This window comes from Ursus maritimus, unplaced genomic scaffold, assembly GCF_017311325.1.
Source record: "Ursus maritimus isolate PB19 unplaced genomic scaffold, ASM1731132v1 scaffold_12, whole genome shotgun sequence".
Taxonomy (NCBI): domain Eukaryota; kingdom Metazoa; phylum Chordata; class Mammalia; order Carnivora; family Ursidae; genus Ursus; species Ursus maritimus.
Window position 1 is genome coordinate 34,220,553 of NW_024423564.1, and position 19,710 is coordinate 34,240,262.

Genomic DNA, 19,710 nt, shown 5'->3' on the forward strand with positions numbered 1-19,710 from the left:
CATCTGAGAAGTGCCTTTCGAGCTAAGATCTGTGTAATACAGAGTTAACCGTTGGAAGATCTGGGGCCAGACTTCTAGGTAGAGAGAACAGAGTGATTTTGCAAAGTGAGAATTAATAAAATACAGGTACTACAAACCAGTTTTTAACAGGTAGAAGTAGTTTTAGTTATTAGAATGCTTTTTTTTTTAAGTGTGATGATACCTATTATTCTATCATGGGGATGAGTAGAATTTTCCTGTGTAGTTGGTTCTTGTGCCTGAATGAAGGTGAGAAGCATATGGTTTCATAGTATCTAATTATTACAGAGCAGCTTAAGGGATGCAGCCAGAACCAGTTCTTTATTTACCTATAATTGCCTGCATTTTCTTCCAGTACATGAGAAAAGATTTACTGTGTTGCACTAAAATTTCTCTATGTAAGTTTTTCCCAAGTTTCCCTTTAGTAGTTCCTATGGCAGTAAGATTGTCACCACAAACTTATTATCTTAAAGCTTTTATGTCTCCAGAGCGTTTGAAAGATGTTAAGAAGGTAATATGGCTTATGATACTCCAGTCTGTCACTAAGTTTTGAGATAAGGTATATTAGCTAATGTCTAGATTGATGGGTAGTAACACAGCATATGTCACAGCATAGTATAAATACCTTTCCTCCATATCATTTTATGAAATCTTTTGGTTATTTTTCCAATGAATTCTTTGCATATAGAAAAGGAGCTATAACTTTTATTTCATTGAATGTAATGTACCTTGAGCATTCTTTAAGTGCTTAGTATTTGTGAGTAATAATTCTCCCTTATTTGCCCTCAAATTATAGTGAAGTAAGTAATCTTGAACTTGGATTAATTTAAAATTCCATTTATATTAATGGTTGTTTAGTGTATTAATTATATAAAGGATAATGATATTTGAAATATGTGTTTTACTAAGCTATAAAGTTATCTTTTCTGGAGATCTTTTAGGTTTTAATTTAATTTAATTGCTCTATAGGGCGAGTCTCAAACTACCAGGGCATATTAAATTTTGTTAGAACTGACAAGTCTTGCTTTGCTAAGGAATACATATGGAATCTTTTTTTTTTTTTTTTTAATCATGCCCTAGAGGGTTAGTAGTGTCTTTATTTGGCAACTACAGGCAATTGCATTTTCACTTTCTAACTGTAACTCAGTTGTCCTCTTTATACCATATGTTGCTATTCATTGTAGATAGGTTTAGACTGCAAAACTAATGATGGTAGTAAAAAAAATCACATGATATAACTTAAGAAATGGGAATAAACAAGTGCTCCTGTCTACTGTGTATAAAATGCCTTATTATTATCATCAGTGTACATCTAACATGCATTGATTGTTATGATATGCCAAGCTCTTTATATATATCATATTTCTTTATGTCAAGGAAGAAGTTTGGTCAATATTCTCTTGGTTTACTAATGCTATTTCCAGATTGTTATCTTTTCACTGTTGAGTAGAAACTTATTCTGTGCTGAGGAATAAAGCTCTCTTGAGGCTCATGACACCACCTCCTCTATCTTTCCTATTTAACATCATCTGCAGAACTCTTGGTCATTCCCGTTTATTCAGTGAACACTTTGGTATCTCACCAATGGTTATATTTCCAACTGAAGTCCTGCCTTTGTCCTAAATGATTTTAATATGCAAATGACCCATCCAGAATCTATTTGTTAAAAGATGATTCTCTTTCCATTGGATTGTATAGAAATACAGTTGATTTTTGCACATTGATCTTGTACTTTGCTAAACTCATTTATTAGTTCTATTAGTTTTCTAGTGGATTCCTTAGGATTTTCTATATACAAGATTATGTCATCTGTAAATACAGATACTTTTACTTCTCTCTTTCCAAGATGGATCCTTCTTATTTCTTTTTCTTGCCTAGTTGCCCTGACTAGAATCTCCAATATATGTTGAACAGCAAGAGTGAACATCCTTATCTTGTTCTTGATTTTGGGAGAAAAGCATTCAGTTTTTGACCGTTAGTTATGATGTTAACTGCATTTTTCATAGATCCCCTTTAGCAAGTTGAGGAAGTTCCCTCCTATTCCAAGTTTGGTGTTTTTATCAAGAAATTGTGTTGGATTTTGTTCAATGACTTTTATGAGTCTATTGAAATGATCATGTGGTTTATGTCCTTTATTTTATTGATATTAGTATATTACATTAATTGGTTTTCAGATGTTAAGCCAACCCTTGCATTCCTGAGATTAATCCCACTTAGTCATGATGTTTCTTCTTCTCCTCCTCCTTCTTCTTCTCCTCCCTCCCCTCCTCCTCTTTCCCCCTCCTCCTTCCCCTCCTCCTTCTTTTTCTTCTTTTTCTTCTTCTTCTTCGTCTTCGTCTTCTTTGTCTTCTAATATATTGCTGGATTTAGTGTGCCAGCATTTTGTTGAGGATTTTTGTGTCAGCATTCCTAAAAGATATTGGTCTGTAGATATTGGTCTAGTTTCCTTTCTTCTACTCACTTTGAGTATATTTGCTCCTTTTTTTTTTTTTCCTGTTTTCTTAAGATAGAAACTGATGCCATTGATTTGGGACCTTCCTTCTCTTCTTTTAGAGTTCCCTCTAAACTCTGCTTTAACCTCATCCCACAAATTTTGATGTGTTGTGTTTTCATTTTCACTTAGTTCAAACATTTTCTGATTTTTCTTTTTCTTATTTGATTCATGGGTTATTTAGAAGTATGTTAGTTTGTGTCAAAATATTTAGGGAGTTTTCCAGATATTTAAAATTATTAATTTCTAATTTAATTCCATTATAATCATAGCACATACTTCATGTGACTTGAATCTTTTTGGTTTTCTTTTTAAGATTTTATTTATTTTGAGAGAGAGCGAGCGAGAGAGAACATGAAAGGGGGTGGGGGCAGATGGAGAGGGATAAGTAGACTGCCTGCTGAGCAGGGAACCTGATGTGGGGCTTGATCCCAGGACCCTGGGGATCATGACCTAAGCTGAAGGCAGATACTAAACCAACTGAGCCACCCAGGCCGCCCCATCTTTTTGTATTTATTTAAACTTGCTTTAACATCAAGGACAAGCTCTTCTGTGGTGAATGTTTTCATTTGTACCCTTGAGAAGAATGTGTGTTCTGGTGTTTTGGAATGTAATATGCTATAATTATCAATGCAGTCAAGTTGATTAATAATGTTTTTCCAATCCTCCATGTCTCTATGTGTTTTCTTTCTTCTTGTTAAGAGAGGCATGTTGAAATCCTCAACTATGATTGTGGTTTTGACTCACCCATCTTCTACCTCCCCCTTTCCTTTAAAGACTTCAATTACACATGTATTAGGTCACTTGTGTTTGTTTTACAGCTCACCTATATTCTGTTCATTTTTTCCAGTCTTTTTTTTCAATCTCTTTGTTTAATTTTAGATTATTTCTACTGCTGTGTCTTCAAGTCATTAGTCTTCTCTGCTAATATTAATTTCATCCATTGTATTTTTAATCTCTCATATTTTGGTTTTCACTATTAGAAGTTTGACCTTTTTTTCATACCTTCTGTGTCTCTACTTAGCATGTTCAGTCTTTCTTGTAGCTTCTTGAATATGTGAAATACCATATAACAACTTTTTCAATGTCCTATCATCTATGTCATTTCTGGGTTGGTTCATGATTGATTTTTCTTCTCATTATAGATCATATTTGCCTGCTTCTTTAAATACATTGTAATTTTTTGTTAGATGTTAGGTATTCTTAATTTTATCTTCTTGGGTGCTAGGGTTTTTTTTATCCTGTAGACACTTCTGGGCTTTGTTCTGGTATACAATTAGGTTACTTGGGAACAGTTTGATTCTTTTTAGTTGTGCTTGTAAGTAGAATGAGAGCAGCTTTTACATAAGGCATCTCTTTTTCTATTTCTTTGATCCACTACTGAAGCAAAACCCTTCTGTGTACTCATACTGGTTTCCTATGGCTGCTGTAGCAAAGTGCCACAAGCTAGGTGGTTAAAACAACGGAAATTTATTTCCTCATTATTCTGAAGGCTGGAAGTCTGAAATCAAGATGTCAGCAGGGCCTTGCTCCCTCTGAAAACTGTACAGAAATTCTTCCTTGCTTCATCATAGCTTTTGGTGATTTGCTGGCAATCTTTGGCATTCCTTAAGTTTATAGATGCCTCACTCCAATGCTCTGTCTTCACAAGGTGTTCTCTCATGCTTCTTCAAGTCCTCTTCCATCTACGTATATCTGTCTCTGTGTCCAAATTCCCGTTTTATAAGAACACCAGTCATATTAAGACCCACCCTAATGACCTCATTTTAATTTGATTATCTCTGTAAAGATCCAAACAAGACCACATTCTGAGGTACTGGGTACTAAGACTTAAATATATTTTCGTTGTGGGAGAGATAATTCAACCTATAACAGTACTGTACCCAAATCTCATGAGTTATGAAGTTTTTCACTTTGGTTGCTCAGAACAGGTGCTGTTGCCTGCCAGTGTAAGCTCCTGAAATTGTTCCCTCTAATCTTTTTTGGGCGGTTCTGTCTCCAGCTTTGGTTAGTTTCCTCACCAGCACGTGCTGATCAGTACTCAGATAGAAACTCGGGGATTTGGAAATATCCAGCCTTTTTTCTGGACAGCTGTCTACTCTCTAATACTCTGTCTTTCAAGCTCTAGCTGCTTTGATCTCCTTAGACTTCTAGTTTCCTCTCCTCAACTTAGCTAGACCTACTACCTACCTGTGTTCGTGCCTCTTCAGTGTGACCTGAAAAGGCTTTCCAGGCAGTAAGCTGAGGCAGTTATGGGCACACTTCATTAGTTTCCCATCCCTTAGGGATCATATCCTTCTTTGCCCGATGTCCAATGTGTTGAACATAGTTTTGTTTTGTTTTGTTTCTAGATATTTTATTTGGTGTTCCCAGTTGTTTCACGCAGGAAGTTAAATCTGGTTTGCATTGCTCCATGTTGGCTGGAACAACTGGTCTGTTTTTCTAGCCTGTATCTAAGTTATGATTGCTACTAGAAAAAAAATCACACAAGGATATATCTTGGTACTAGTATAAATCCATGGACTTCAGAATTAACTGGCCTTTCAGTGGTATCTGCTAATAAATATATATTCTTATCTCTCCAACCCCCCTTCTCTCCTTCTCCAGAGTGTCTGTTTAATATTTTCTCACTCCCCAAATCTCACTTCACCCGTGTCACTCTTAGCAGACGACCCTGCCTCCTAACTTCTTGGAGAAAATAGAAGCCACCAGAGAGGAACCTCCTCTACTTGTTGTGACCCAATCTGCCAACGTGCCTTCTTTGGCATACATCCTTTCCACTTTTCCACTGCCTTTTCTGTAACAGTAGAGAAATGGTCTTCCTCACATTTTGGACTAATTTTAACTCCTTCATGCGTTCTCAGGAGTCTCTTCTTTCCTCTTTGGGGATTTTGCTCGACTTATTCCTCTCTCTTGGACCTTGAAAACCATTTTCATATCTTCTTTATATTAGCATTTAGATGTTCAGGTTTCTTTCATCTTATATATAAAAAAAATCCCTACTTTGATCCTGCTTCTCCCCTTCCCACTCATCTGTGGTTTTCACCTTCTCTCAAAGCCAGATTTCTGGAGCAGATTGCCTATCTTTCTTTCTCTTTCTCTATTTCTTTAACATCCGTTTACTTCCTAACCAAATGCAACCTCACTTCTGTGTCCTTTATTCCCATGAAGCTGTGCTTACCAAGGTTGCTGACTTCTTTGTCTGGTGGACATTTTTTGATCCTTGTCTTAAATTGTCTCATGTTTCTTATACCTAGTTACAAAAACTGACACCTTAGAATCACAGCAGGAATGGTTGAAAATACAAGGACATGAGCCCTGACCCCTGGAGATTATGATTTAGTAGGGCTGGCATGGGGCTCTGGAATGTATTTTTTTTAAGTTCTTCAGGTTATTTCAGTGTGCAGTGAAGTTTGAGAAACACTGTTCTCCATAGTACTTAATATGGTTCTTACCTAACCTGCCTGTTGTTGGCTATCAGTTGATACCATAGACTCTTTCTTGAAACATTCTTTTCTTGCCTTCCTTGGCAGCATACTTGCCAGTCTCCCCTTAGCCCATCCCCACCTCTTCTTACCACCCATACTTCTTTAGTCCCCTTTGGAAAATCCTCTTCCTGATGACCCCGTAAAAGCTGGTATTCTTCGGGCCTTCTCACATCACCTGTGCCTTCCTGGTCGTCTCAGCTATTCCCAAGCTCCGTTAGCATCCTTAAGTTGATCATTCTCAGGGTCTCCAGCTCTCTCTTTCCTGAGCCTCAGATGTTTGTATCTAGCAGCCTCGAATGTCCCATAGATACTTTATGCTGAACATATTCAAAATCAAACTCGTTTCTCTCCCCTTTCCCCCCTGTTTAAAGTATAGCACTGCTATCCACCTGGGTGCTCAAGCTCCAAGCCCAGGAAACACCCTTAACCACTCCTTTCCCTCAAAATCACAAATGCATTTTTGATTTAGTGATCCTGTTTTGGGGGTTTATCCTGGAGACATATCTGCGTACATACAGGTAATGACGTGCAAGGTTATTCATTGTAGCATGTTTTGGAATAACAAAAGATTAGAAACAACTCAAGTATTCCCTCTGTAGTGACTGACTAGATAAAATTCTGGAACATCCGTACTTTGGGATACCGTGACATGGCTGTAAAACCCCACTTTTACAAATCTTACGGCATAGCAGGAGGATGTGGTTCCGGTTTATCCAAGCAGATATTTTGATCCAGCCCTCTCTTTGGATACAACACCCAAAATCTACAAAGCAATGTAAGAAAGAATACTCTGTTTCTCGTTAGTCAGTAAATAAATAAATAAATAAGACAAAACAAGGTCTACTCTCTTAGCAAATTCCAGATACACAATACAGTAGTATTAATTATACTCACCAGGCTGTACATGGACCGTTGGTATTCTTTAACTCTCAAAAGTCTAGAAACTCAAAATTCATGTAATTGGAATAATTTCCAATTAATATTAGTATGCCTTGTTTTCTCACCTTTTGTTTCACATGTATTTATAGAGGGCCAGAATTAATAGAGTATATGTACCGTGAATTGCTTACGTTATGAATAAGAAACCTAATATGTACGATCGTTGGAAATTATGTGTGTACATTTTTAGCATGCTTTCAAAACAAGAAGTCAATTACTGAGGCAATTTATAAGGTTACAAAATGCTAGTGTTTTGTTATAATAGGTTTTTGTTGTTGTTTTTATTTTCAGAATATTAAAGGTTCTCTATAACAATACATAAAAAAATTCACAGTTTTTAAAAATTTTGTTCTGAAGACCAATTGCTATCTCTCTGTCTTTGTTTTCTAAAGGTGTTCTTAAGGACTATCTAAGAGAACTTCCTTCTCCTCTGATAACAAAGCAGCTTTATGAGGCTGTATTAGATGCAATGGCAAAAAATCCTTTGAAAATGTCATCAAGCGGATGTGAGAATGACCCAAGTGACTCTAAGTACACTGTCGACCTGCTTGATTGTCTTCCTGATGTTGAGAAGGTAAACATATGTGCTATACCTTTTTCTCTAAAAGCCAGCTAGTGAATTTATACTTAGCTCCAGGGCTACAAATAATTTTTCAGGTATTTCATATTTGTAGCACTACGAGTTTAAGCTCTGTCTTTACTAAACACTCCTTAACATAAATCTAAAAAGTGCTTCTTAAGCAGAGTAAATCTAGATAACAATCTGTTTTCTGTATGTAATTTTAGTTTAGGCACAGGTACTTCCTATACATTTTTAGAAGTATGATTACCTTATTATTAAAATAATATATGTTTATTATAGAAAAATTGGGAAGATATAGAAAAGAATGGAAAATTGCAGTTACTAGTATCCAAAGGCAACTATAATTAACATATTAGTTTATTTCCTTTTAGTATTTAAAAAAAATATGGTAACTGTTTTATGTACATCACTTAGCCTGGAGATTTAGCAATCCTCACCACCACCATTTCTTTCCTTCTTGCCTCTTCCCATTTGCTGCCTCCTGACAATCTAAATCTTGAGGTCAGTATCTTCAGGCATGCCTGCAGAGCAGATAGAAGGATAGCCGGGTCTGCAGAACCAGTCTTAGCCTAACTTAAGCTGTTGTTCCTTAGTACAAAAGGGAAAATAAGAGAGATATGGCTGGGCTTGTCCAGATGAGGCCAACTTTACCTGTATTTGTTATCAGTGAGGGTAGAAAGGGCAAGAATGAGTATATAGAAATTTTTTAAAGAATATTTTATTTATTTGAGAGAGAGGGAGAGCACAAGCAGGAGGGGAGTGGCAGAGGGAGAGGGAGAAGCAGGTTCCCTGCTGAGCAGGGGTCCCAACTTGGGGCTTGATCCCAGGACCGTGGGATCATGACCTGAGCTGAGAGCAGACGCTTGATTGACTGAGCCACCCAGGTGCCCAAGCAGATAGAAATGTTAAGCCCCAAAACTTCATTCACCAGTTCACTGTAGTCTTCTGAACATCCTGTGCTCACTCCAATTAGATGAACAATTACTATTCCTTTGGGTGGGAAGAGGGGAACAGCTACAAAGAGGTGGGCAGCAGCAGAAGGGTGGGGTGAAGGGATAGAGATATTCCTTCTTTGATATAAGGTAAAATTGTGTCATTTTACTTTTAAGTGAAGAAATGAGTGTCCAGGTATTTAAACACTTCTCCAAGTGATATAGCCTTTATGAGTGTTGTATCTTTCACCTGAATTTAGGCCTTTTAGGCCCTAAAGCTCGTACTTAGCGTCCTTTCTAAAAGGCTTCATAATATTCCATTGAGTGGACTTGACATAATTTGTCACTGTTCTCTTTTGTATAATATTTTGGTTTTGAACCTATTTGTATATATTTGTTTGCAGAGATTTCTTTTCAGTTAGAATTATGTATTTGGAATAGAATCTCGGAGTGGAATTGTTGATTTAAATGATATGAACATTTAAAGGCTCTTAATACATTTTCATATTACTTTTCAAGAGGGACACAACAGTTACATTGTTTGGCTCGTCTTACTTAGTAGACAAAAAGTATTTTTTTTAAGTTCTATTTTTTGGTTTGCTGTTGAGAGTAAACCTAATATATTTAACCAGAGGTGGTTGTGTGTGTGTGTGTGTGTGTGTGTGTGTGTGTATGTATGTTGTTCACAGCACAATATGCTGAAACTAGCTTTTAGATGTCAATGAATGTAGAGTCCCACTTGTGTTAGGAAATGTGAAGAGGAACAGATACTTTTTATTTACATTGTTTTTATGATTCATTGATTTGTTTTGATTTCAAAATGTCAATTATAGTCTCCTCTGGCTTTCATTCTCTCTTCATAACTTTTTTTCACAGCCAGACATTGAAAAAATGTTTATTTCGGCTGTCCTTACTTCTTCACCACCCTTGACTACTCAACACATTGTAATCTGGCTTCCTACCCTATCTCTCTGGACTTGTTTTTGCCAAGGTTACTAATGACCTTCTGCTCACTGAATCCAGATGTCACTTTTGGCCCTAGAAATACGTCATTTCGATTTTTTTTTTCTTTTTAAAAAAACTTTTATAATTACAGTTTTATTTGTCATTCATTTCTTTAATATAATTATTAAGAAGAAATCATATACTCATTTTATTTGTTAAATGATTGATCATATCCCAGACCTTCAAAAACATAATTTCTTTCCATAATTGCTTAAACCTAAATAACCTTCCATTTCTTGAGCAAACTCTTTCCNTTACTAGCTCTTCAAATATTAAAAAGTATTCTTTTTAAACAAGTTTTTCTGTTATTTCTAGGAATACTATTCATGGTTTGTCTATTTAAAGCATTTTTTAGTTAAGCGCATCGGCCTTTTTCCTAATCTGAATCATGCGAGACCAGGTCATGTTTGAAATCACTGCCTTCCTAGATTTAAAGATGGTAGTCCCCTGCTTATGACTACAGGATTTATCTGTGCTTAAAGATGAAAACTCTTACCTAATTCCTCTATCATCACAGCCTTTGCTGTTGTCATTTTAGTGGAGGAAAGACGAAAATGTCGATGTATATTTTCTCAGGGACTCCAGTTGAAATTTGGAATGCATTCATGAGCCTTTTATAAAGAGTATATATTTTAACCATTTAATGGATCAAATTATGTCATTGGAACCTAAGGGTCCTATGTAATGTTTTTATAAGAAAATAAGTTTCAAAGTTCCAAATATTCCAACTTAGAAGCAAATCTTTGAAACAACCATTTAAAAAGCGACAGGATGCTTATCTATATTTTCTGCTATAAATTGTGTCCTTGAATTTGCCCCTGTGTGTAACTCTATTAAGTGAAATGTAATTTAATTTAATTTAGGCAACCCTAAAGATGTTGCTGGATCATTTGAAATTGGTGGCTTCTTATCATGAAGTGAATAAGATGACTTGCCAGAATTTGGCCGTGTGCTTTGGACCAGTATTGTTAAGTCAGAGGCAAGAGACTTCCACCCATAACAACAGAGTCTTTACTGATTCAGAAGAACTTGCAAGTGCTTTGGATTTTAAAAAACATATTGAAGTTCTTCATTACTTACTTCAACTCTGGCCAGGTAAATGATTCTATGGAAATATTTTTCTCTTTCAATGATAGGGGGTTTGAATTAGCTAATCAATAAATACGCCCATATATGAGTCAAGAAAATCTTTTCTAGATTTTGCTTTTTCAAATAGTTATGAATTGATACCTTTAAATTTCTCCATTTACATTTTTTGCTTTTGCTGATAATGTTGTAGACATATAGATCGATGTACACATTTTGGCCAGACCTGGATTTGTGTCCTGGTTGTGATACTTCTTAGCGGTCTGATCTTGGGCAAGTTCTTTAACATCTTAGAGCCTCAATGTCATCTTTTGTCCTATGGATTTAGTAGTATGTTTATAGAGTTTATAGGAGAATTAAATAAAAAGTTATGTTTGTAAGGTGCTCGGCACAGCTCTTGTCACAAAATAGGTACTCCATAAATGTTAATTTCTTTACCCTTCTCATTTTAAGTTCAACCGGTATGAAGCAGAATTCATTTTTCTCCTTCATTCAGTTCTTCTTCCTGACATCTTTACTGTATTCATGGTTGTTCTCCAAATTATCCAGGCTTAACTTGACAATCACCTTTGATCTTTCCATCTTACTTATCCATCCTTTGTTCCAGTCAATAACAAAAAGTTGACAGTTATTTTCCTAATACCTCTCTTATATAGTTTCACAGCTAAAAGGAATATGTATTTAACTAGATGTTCTATATAGGATGCTGTATTTAAGTTCCAAAAAAAAAGAAAATTCCCAAATGTTCTTATCCTTTGCAACTCCCACTCCCCTTCCCCACCCTGCATAATACCAAACATGAAAGTACTTAGAAGCTGTGTGTAGCACACAGTGGTAAAAGTGCTTGGGCCCTGGAGTCAGCCTTGGATTCGGATCCAGACTATGGCCCAGGCACATATTTAATTCCCCTAAGCCTCAGTATGCTTCTCTATAGATAGTGCCTACCTCCTGGTTGTGAAGATTCTGTAGACAAGGCATCTACGGCATCGAGGCAAGTGTTTTGCATAAAGTTAGTTCTTTGTTACTCTTTTAATGGTACATATGAAGATAGACTAAAGTACAAAGAAATGCTTGATTTAGTCTTTTAAAATACATCTAATTAATTATAGAAAGTGAATAAAAAGTTTCAACTTTTAAATTTATAAAGTTAAAAGTTTTGCTTTCTTTCAAACTTAAAATTATTATTATTATTTTTAAAGATTTTATTTATTTATTTGACAGAGATAGAGACAGCCACCGAGAGAGGGAACACAAGCAGGGGGAGTGGGAGAGGAAGAAGCAGGCTCCTAGCGGAGGAGCCTGATGTGGGGCTCCATCCCATAACGCCGGGATCATGCCCTGAGCCGAAGGCAGACGCTTAACCGCTGTGCCACCCAGGCGCCCCTAAAATTATTTCTAATCTATATTTTAACTGAGGTGGTATATATCATTAATTATTTAAAAATCCTGAATCAAAATGCTCTGGATAATTGGTTTGATTTCTGCGTTTGGTACCCAACATAAGGGAGATCTCGGGTTAAAGTTTTAAATGTGTTTCCTATAGTTTTTCCTACACCTGCTTTAATTCTAATAAGCATCAGGAATTGGGAAAGGAGCCATCTTAATCATTCGAATCAAGATGAAAACTTGCTTACCTGGAGTTTACTATCAGTACTTGATTTCGTTGTCATTAATTCTGTATCGGAGGTTAATGTTACTTAAAAATTACTGCCCCGGAGGACCTGAATAGACATTTTTCCGAAGAAGACATCCAGATGGCCAATAGACACATGAAAAGATGCTCAACATCACTGATCATCAGGGAAATACAAATCAAAGCCAGTGTGATATATCACTTCATACCTGTCAGAATGACTAATACCAAAAGACAAGAAATAACAAGCGTTGTTGAGGATGTGGGAAAAAGAGAACCTTGTGCTGTGTTGGTGGGAATGTAAATGGTGCAGCCACTATGGAAAACAGTATGAGGATCCTCAAAAAATTAGAAATAGCATACAATCCAGTAATTCTACTGTGGAGTATTTACCCAAAGAAAATGAAAACACAAATTTGAAAAGATATATGCACCCCTGTGTTTATTGCAGCCTTACATCAGCCAAGATATGGACGCAGCCTCAGTGCCATCGGTAGATGAAAGGATAAAGAAGATGTGATACACACACACAGACACACACATACACACTGTGGAATATTACTCAGCTATTTAAAAAAAGGAGATCTTGCCATTCACAACAACATGGATGGACCAAGAGGGTATCGTGTGAAGTGAAATAAGTCAGACAGAGAAAGACAAATACCATATGATTTTACTTACATTTGGAATCTAAAAAACAAAACAAATCAATAAACAAACCAAAAAAAACCGAAAATACACTCATAAGTACAGAGAACAAACTGGTGGTTGCCAGAGAGGAGGTGGGTGGAGGGAGGAGTGAAATAGGTGGAGAGGACTAAGAAATACAGACTTCCAGTTATCAGATCACATCAAGTCCAGGAGATGAAAAGGACAGCATGGGGAATATAGTCAATGTCATAGTAATAACGTTGGTGACAGATGGTAACCACACCTGTTGTGGTGAGCGTTGTGTAATGTCTGGAGTTGTTGATTCACTGTGTTTACACCTGAATGTGATATAACCATATGTCAGCTGTACTTCAATAAAAAACAACAACAACAAACCTGCCCCCTTTTCTATAACCTGTATTTTTATTTAGTTAAAGTACCTCAGATAAAGGGCAGAAAGATGAGAATAAATACCAGTTAATTTGGCCCTCTAAATCATTTGCTTTTGGATTCAAGGAAAGTCGGACATTAAGTAGAAGCAGTGCAGTTACTGTGCCTGAGAAAATCGATAGTGATACAGAGAATGGGCCATAGTATACGAACTTGGTGAATGCCCATCTCTATGCATCAAACCCTATGGAAGGGTTTGACCCTCCTTGCTATGCATGTCTTACTTATTTTTCTTTTTTGGAATTTCCCCTACTCCGGAGGTAAAGAGTTGCTTCCACCCTCCCCCACCGACCTTCGTTTTTGCTCTTTTTGTTTATTTTTTGTTTCTTAATTTGGGGCAGTATTAAAATTTGCTTTAAGCTTTCCATTTGAAAAATCTTATCTGCAAAGTGATCAGTTAGAATCCTGGCAGATGGGCACTGGAAGGTAAAAATCATCGTGCCAGCAGCATTTCAGATTGTCTTCTGCCAAGCCCTCAGGTTCTTCGGAAGCAGCTTTGGAGCCAGATTGGCAACAGGTGAGGGAACAGAATGTAAACACACTTCCCTTTTGATCAAAATGGTCTTCTTTTCATCTTTTTTATGTACTGCAGTTTTACAAAATTGTTGCTTTTTAAAAATGGTTTTGCTGTTTTAAGAAGAATATTGAAATTTACTTTGTCTTTACAGATGGGGAAATAGCTTTAGAGTGAGTGTAACTCCTAGACCAGCTGTTTGCTGTATCACATTTTCTGTGATGAGTAAATTTGGGGCAGGTTTTTGGGGAAAAGCTGTAATATTTTCCTATTCCATTTTGTTTCATTTTTCTCATTAGACTAAGCTTTATGAAGTCAGGGATTAGATTTTGCCTACCTTTATGCACCCAAGTTCTAAGACAGTGGTTGGCATTAACTAGGCACTTAATATATTCTGTTAAATAAGGCAATTATACTGTAGATAAAAGGCTAATAAACTGGTGATTAAAAATATAAATCTATCAGTAGAACAAGAAAGAAAATTAAGTTTCTCAGTACTTATCTTTACATTTTGAAACATTTTCAGCAACTTTATAGATTGCATTTTAAATTTTATTCTGTTGAAGATGGGCAGTCATAGTGCTGGGGAAACCAGAACTTTCCTTTTGGGATTAAAATTAACCATTTTCTCTGCATTTTTTAATAGGAAACCACTCCAACATCAGTAGTTTAAAAAGTCAGTGAAGTTGATTTTTCACAAACTGAATTTTTAGCTTAAAAGATATAAAATTATGATTGCTTTCTTAAATATTTTCCAAGGAAATATACAAAAACCATGTTTGAATAGGGATTAAACAACTTTAAGTAACTGGCAACAAAATAAATCTGGGTTTTGCAGATGAATGTCAGAGGTGGGGGCACAACAAGATAAGCTCAACCTACAGTCAAAAATGTTTTACTTTGGGGCACCCGACTGGCTCAGTTGGTGAAACATGCGACTCTTGATCTTGGGGTTATGAGTTCAAGTTCCATGTTGCCAAGGCATAGAGCTTACTTAAAAAATAAAAGGTTTACTTTGGTTGGATCACAAATCAGATGACTTCAGGGTTAGCAAAGTACTGTAATGAAAAAAACAGTCATGACACTTAAGCATTAAGAACAGGAATAGCACAGAAAAGGAGGGAGAAAGGCAAGGAGACTTAGTGGAGATTAGCAGCTAGAGGAGAAAAAGGAATATGAATAATTAAACAGTGGAAAAAATTCAGATATTCATTCTGCAATTGCATCAATTAATGGCATGGGGCATTTGATATTAATACTGTTATTAAAGATCAACTTAAAGTAAATATCAGACCTTTACTTTCCAGAAAATTTTTGATCAAGTGATTTTTAGCTATTTGTAATTATACATACTGGCCATCATAAAAATATAGACAAATGGAAATGTTAAAAACATACCTATAGATAGTTATCAAGTATTTTAATAAAATCTAAGTTAAAAAAATTATGTGATCTGAAAAATGTTAAGATCACTGTACGTCTGGAAAACTAGAATGATGCACATGTTTATATTACTTTTCAATTATCTTATTTTCTACAATAGGAAACAAGCGTTCATTATATGCTGGAGTGTGAAAAGTAGGTGTGTTACTACTGATATTATTATTCACACTGATGATATGTGTCTTAGTGAAAGAAAGTGTAAATGGAGAGGCATTTATTAAGGGAGAATAAATAAGCAGAAAGAGAAAGATATTACGGACAGTTTTTTAAAAGCTATGCCTCAACATTTAAGTCCATTTTATGTACAGGAGAACCTTAGACAAATGTTTGTCCAATATTCACAGAAAGGGTAAGCAGTAAAGCCTTGGTTTGTCATGATATGTATATCTAGTAATCCGTATGGCCAGTACAATGTATATTTTTAGGAGAAATGAATCTTAATATGGAGAATGTTACTTGAGATTGTTAGATACCTAACCAGAATGGGAAAATAAAATATCTGTACTGTTTTCAGGCAATAAATGAAGACTATTAGTAGCTAATGCTGTGTAACCAAAGTCAGGTAACAAGTGATCAAGTCTAGTATTTGTGCATTTTATCAAAGTGAAATTTGGGCTGCTTAGTGAAGTAAATTATAACACTGCTGCTAATAGAATTGCAAAAAAGCACAAAGGTTAGAGTGAGCACTTTAGATGTCTTTGCCTCATTTAGATGTTTGCAGAAGAAGGACCTTTTTGTTTTCTCTTGTTTGTACACCAACATGGCTTGCCTGCTTTTTGCTGTAGCTTTTAATTTAGAAGAAGCTACCAGCTTAACTACTGTTTGGATTATAGCTAGATAATAATTAACTTGCACCGAAAGTTAATCAACATCAGAAATTTGTTTGGGGATGTTATGATATGGCATGAATTAGCACCATTGAACATTCTACTAGCTTCTGTCCCTAGTCTTGATTATTTCTGGTGATAGAAAAAAGTAATTATGGAATGCCTTTTTTTAAATAGTGTGCATGTTTTGTTTTAATGCATGTTTGTAGTTGATTATTAAACGGCTTATCTTTGCTGGGTTTTTTAAGGCCAGTCGGATGGCTGTGACTAAGCAAATTTATTGTTTGTTTCTAGTGCAACATTTAACTGTCAAAGAATCAACAGACAATTTGTTTCCAGAGCAGAAGTCTTCTCTAAATTATTTGAGGAGGAAGAAAGAGCGACCTTGCATGTTAAATTTGAGTGGTACTGATTCATCAAAATTACTTAGACCAAGGCAAACCAGATTAGACAGTCCAGTTAGCAATCGTTATGCAGGAGACTGGAGCAGCTGTGGAGAAAACTACTTTCTAAATACAAAAGAAAATTTAAATGATACAGATTATGATGATATCTCTTCAGAAGATAGAGAAAACGGAGAAAATTGTAGCAAAATGTATGGACCAGATATAATGATTGAACAGCCAGTACCTGTGTCCAAAGAGTACACATTTCAGACATACTTCACAATGCAGACAATTGAGTCTACAGTGGATCGAAAAGTCAATCTTAAAGACCTACAAGAAAGTATTGATATTTTGATTGGAAATCTGGAGCGTGAACTCAACAAAAACAAGCTTAATATGAGTGTTTGAGATGGAGAGTTTTAACTTGCTTTTTTGTAATGTTTTAAATTTCAAATCAGTCTTTCTCACTTTCTTATACCTCTCACAGTGATGGCTTTATTTTTTTACTCTTGAAAAGTCCATTAATTTCTAGTAAATTCATGTGATTCAATTAAAAACACTTCATTAATATCATTTTTACTTATCTCATTAGAAAATATTTTGGGGGCAAAGGTAACTTGGACTTGTGGATATTTTTAACAAATATGGCCAATTCTATGGAGATAACTTTTAAATGCACTTATAAGGTTCAGATAAGTTATTAGCCCCTCATGGTTCTTGTACTTAGTAGAAACTGCTCTTTTGTAGCTGAGACAAATGTTTCTTTTAGAGGAACGTGGCAGCTGCTCCTTCTGGTTTGCAGTGTGAGTCCATGTACACTGCAACATCATTTGATCGTATTTCATTTGCAATGCAAATGCTGCTATAAAAAACCTTTTTATAAATAAAAGTAAAATTATACAAATATTAATGTATTCTGCATTAACATTCCGTGATTATTTAAGCTTATAAAAATTAAATATTTTTATAATCCTGAAAATGTATCTATTTATAAGTGCATATATGGATAGATATTAGAATGGGGGAGGCATTGGCTGCAGAATCACATGTATCTTTAAAGTATATATGTCATGAGGCCAAAATTACTAGCTTAAAATGTCTTTTTCAGGGAAAGAACATTTAAGTTAAAGGAGTGCCATAGAAACACTGGAACCAAAACACTAGAAGCATCTGAATAGAAATCATAGACTTTCTTTTTTTTTTTTGATTCACAGTCATAATATCCCTAGTGAGAAGTCATCTTTTAAATTGTTAGCCTCTAATTTCTTAAGGGATTAAGAGCCCAGGTTTCTGCACTAGTGATTTGCATTAAAAAATATCTTCACCTGTTCTATGCATTTTTATGTTCTGCTTTTTAAAACAAAGTGATTATACTTTAAATGTATTTATTTGTAGTAGTACATTGATAACGTTGACTTTATAATTACCCTCATTTGTTTTTAAAGAAGTCTTGCCCAGCATACTCCATGTTACTGATTTTGAAAAATTAACTTATTTTGGCTAAGTATATCTATAAGATAGTCACTATAGCAATTACAGCAGTGTTTGAAAATGTAAATTTGGAAGTCTTTTTTATTAAATTGGAATGTATTTTTTAAAACTTTTATACCTACAGAACATGTAATTTAAAAATTATAAATAAAATTTGAATCACCAACTTAAAGATGTAGCAGCTGTTACAAAACTGACTTCTTGGTGTTTTTCTAAATATTAAAGTATTTAACTTTCTATGTAACATACATTGGTAAACAGAATATCTTATTATTTAATTTGAAAACTCAATTGTTAAAAAGCCAGATAAATAACTATTTTTATACGAAAATTTCATTTTTTAAAGCTTTGTATAACAATTCCGAAGAATACCAAAAGAATATGTGACAGGTATATATATTGAGTAAACAGTCAAAAGAAATGTGCTTTAAATGTTTTTGTTTGCTGTATCATGTATATTGTATGAATTGAATAAGTTGTTCCAGAAATGTAAATATTTTATTAAAGTATTATAACCTTGGTGTCACGCTATTAATTATTATAATGATTTTAAGGATTACTTATTTTGATGTCATTCTTTTTAAACAAATGTGTTAGAGCATTGGACGATCGAATGTTATCCGTAAATACATGTAACAATATTTTTTGGTCCAGAATTGAATTTTCCAGAATCTGAAATACTTTCAAGGCCAGATGTGTTTTGTTATGTAATTTTGGATGGAAATAGTTTAATCTCTGCCATCTTAAATAGAAAATACTAAACATCTGTGTTGTCTAAATCACTGAGTCCTAACTACAAATCTCTTTTATTGACTCTGCTGTATTTAGTAGTTCTTAGTAAGTTGATGCTTTTACTTTAAATGACCTGTAACTTCAAACCTTTTTTGAGTTTTTTATAACTGCTTTTTCTGCACTATTAGACTGTCAGCTACCATTTCCTTCTAAGTCTACCAGCCCCAATGTTTTATAGGATTAAAAACAATCTTAATTTCAGTGCATGTACCTGAATAAGGTTTCAAGCAATTCAGACGGATAGAGAGTAAAAAGTAAAAGTATGCCTCCCTGCCATTCACACCAGCCCTGCTTCTCAGAGGTAACAGCTAGTTTTCATTCTTCAGGTAGGTACTACCTCCATCACCGGGTCTAGGTTTACTGCTGCTGTTTCTTGATTTGTCATTTAAGTAGTATCTGTTGATTGTCGAGTATGAATGATAAGGAATATCCATTCCTCCTCCCCATTTAGTATTTTTAGTTCTTCTTTATCTCTTAATTTCTCTAAGTTACACCATTAGTTGATATAATCAACATTAATAGATTATATTATTTGGGGGGAACTATATTTGACATAGGCTTTTCATTTATATATTGATTCTAAAAACTACAAATCAATAACTAGCCATTATGCACTGGATTATGCAAAAGCATTTACAGGTTAGCCAGGTGGTTTTGTCTCCTACATACCCAGTCTTATGTCCTGAAGTCTATGCTGATTTAAGCAGAATATTCCAAGCTAAAGGTCAAATGGATTATTTTATGTTATAGCCATCAACTTCTCCAAATCATGTTGTGTGTTATTTGCTTCATAATTGGGTCATGGCTTTTGCAGATTTTTATTCTTCTTTTATTACGCTATTGAAATACCAAATTTGTTTAGAGTGCTTTTAACTCTCATTCTGGGATTCATGAAGTACATTCTTGCCTTTATTTTTCTTTGACAGAAGAAAAATATCTTCTTCAGTATAACCCTGAGATCATCCTAAGCTTTTTAATCAA

General features: G+C 35.0%; 1 protein-coding gene across 1 annotated transcript in view; it reads left to right on the plus strand.

Moving 5' to 3' along the window:
- Window positions 1–18,457, plus strand: part of SYDE2 (synapse defective Rho GTPase homolog 2) — a 46,824-nt gene extending 28,367 nt beyond the window's left edge. Inside the window, exons 5-7 of the mRNA XM_008690648.2 lie at window positions 7,329–7,510; window positions 10,320–10,551; window positions 16,355–18,457. Of these exons, the coding sequence (XP_008688870.2) occupies window positions 7,329–7,510; window positions 10,320–10,551; window positions 16,355–16,854 (914 nt within the window). The 3' untranslated portion in view covers window positions 16,855–18,457. The remainder of the gene's footprint in view (window positions 1–7,328; window positions 7,511–10,319; window positions 10,552–16,354) is intronic.
- The last annotated feature ends 1,253 nt before the right edge of the window (window positions 18,458–19,710 follow it).